The 2,500-nt window shown below is 24.4% G+C and overlaps 1 protein-coding gene across 7 annotated transcripts in view; it reads left to right on the top strand.

The window, feature by feature from the left end:
- The window catches only part of Sec71 (ADP ribosylation factor guanine nucleotide exchange factor Sec71), a 59,847-nt gene that overhangs the window by 55,629 nt on the left and 1,718 nt on the right, over positions 1 to 2,500 (top strand). For all 7 annotated transcript variants that reach the window (XM_086548728.1, XM_086548732.1, XM_086548730.1 and 4 more), the window contains one exon: positions 1,184 to 2,500. This exon is cut by the window's right edge. In XM_086548728.1, the coding sequence (XP_086404854.1) occupies positions 1,184 to 1,396 (213 nt within the window). In that variant the 3' untranslated portion in view covers positions 1,397 to 2,500. The remainder of the gene's footprint in view (positions 1 to 1,183) is intronic.

Raw genomic sequence — 2,500 nt, forward strand, 5'->3', positions numbered from 1 at the left:
TATATATATATATAAAAAATATATATATATATATATATATATATATATATATATATATTACACACAGATGCAAGTATATGTATATGTATAGGTAAATATATATGTGTATATATATATAATAATATATATATATATATAATATATATTTATATATATATATATGTATGTATGTATGTATAGATGTATGTATATATATATGATATATATGGTATATATAATATATATATTATCTTATATCATAATTTATATATATGTAGTTTATGTATATATATACAATATATATATATATATATATATATATATATTTATATTTATATATTATGTATATATATATATATTTATATATATTGTAGATATGTATATTATATTTATAATATATATATATATATTTATATATATACATATGTATACTTATATATAGAATATATATATATATCTTATATATATATATTATATATATATTATATATACACATTGATATGTATATATATATTGTGTGTAATTGATAATATATAAATATATATATACATATATATATTTATTTATTTATTTATTTATATTTAGATATCTTCATTTTAAATATGTGTATGTATATATATATATATATATATTATATATATATATATATAATTATATATTATATATATATATATATATATATGTATATATATTATATATATATATAATATATATAAGATATATTTATATATATGTGTGTGTATGTATACATGTTTGCACATATTTATATATAGATATACAAATAAGAATTGTATAACCAGGTGCCTTACAACTACCACTAATTCATTGCTGCCGAGTGCCCATGGGGATTGTCTGTAAAACCTCAGTATCACTGCTCTGCCAAGAGTATATAGGTAACTTCAATGGTGGTTATAAGGCACCTGGTTTGACATTTTTTTTAGTGGGTCGTGTAGTGTAATGATTAGAAGCCGGGATTCTCAGTCTGAGGACCCGAGATCAAGTCACAGTCAGGGAGGTTAAATTTGTATATCTATATATTCATATATATATTTATATATATAATGTATGTATGTATATAATATATAGATAGAGGTAGCTGATGATAATTTCTTATATGAAAGTTTATATAATTTATTCATTGATTCATAAAATTGGAAATCATTACTTGCCTAAGGAAAATAAAAAGACCCACTTTTTTCCCCAGTTTGCTGCTCATGCCTCCAACTATTATCCGTTTTTGTGTGAAATTATGTGTTTTAACCTCAAACCGGAACTACGAGCTGTTCTTCGACGCTTCTTCCTACGCATTGGCCTTGTGTTCAACATCACACATCCAAGCATTCGTCACCACACCTCATCCACCTCCTCCTTGCCACCTGGAACCCACCCAAGAGAACGACTACCAAGTGAACAGTGAACTAAATCCGAGGTGAAGGAGGAGAAGGAGGAGGAGGAGGAAGTTGTTTCTCACTGTCTTATTCTCCCTATTTCTATGTCTAGACCTCTCTCTTTCCCTTTCTCTTTCTCCCTGTATATGGAATTTTCTGTCTCTTTCTATATCTTGTCTCTTTTTTTTTAATTTTCCTTTTTTTTAAATTAAGCAAGCAAGGTATTAAAGTGACAATGTGATTTTAGATGGGTTAAGTGTAGATTACATGATGTGATTGGAGAGAAGCGAGAATAAAGAGAAGTGGATTTTGTCTTATTCAGGTATTGTTTTGTTTGTGCATATGTATGTATGAATATGAATGTATGTGTGTATTCTCATATCCATATAAGTGTATATGAGTAAATTTGTGAGAGAAACATATTTATGCACACACACAAACAAACTTACACGAAACCACCACACACATAGGCACAAATGTATATATATATATATATATATATATATATATATATATATATATATATAATATATATATATATATATATATAATATATATATATCAAAGTATATATATATACATATATACATATACATATACATATATATACATATATATATATATATATATATACATACACATACATATATATATACATATATATATATACATATACATATATACACATATATACACATTTATACACACATACAGTCAACACAGGTAATAATAGTTGATTGCACGATTAGAGATAGAGGATAATGTCCCAGTGAAACCATACTAACAGTTATGTTGACTTTGAATTTTAAAGATATAGGTAAGTTATATGAAATATATTCTATAGAAAGTGATTATATGATTTTACTATAAGAAATTTTGATATATTTCCAAGTTACTTCTATTATGAACAGTGCTTATTTATATATGATTATTTTTTTTGATGTTACAAGAATGAAAATATATAAGCATCATTTTTGAACATAGTATTAAAGGAACAATGTGGATACACCCTTAGCACAGAGTATACACAAGAGCAGTGAAATCATTTGTAAGCTTTGTATTTTGAGTAAATAGAGAGTAAAATGCTGTGAGGAAAGTTCAGAGGTCATAACCCTTGTTGAGCCTTGTTAGTC

This window comes from Penaeus japonicus, unplaced genomic scaffold, assembly GCF_977035675.1.
Source record: "Penaeus japonicus unplaced genomic scaffold, GWHDUDI00000001_assembly GWHDUDI00000021, whole genome shotgun sequence".
Taxonomy (NCBI): Eukaryota; Metazoa; Arthropoda; class Malacostraca; order Decapoda; family Penaeidae; genus Penaeus; species Penaeus japonicus.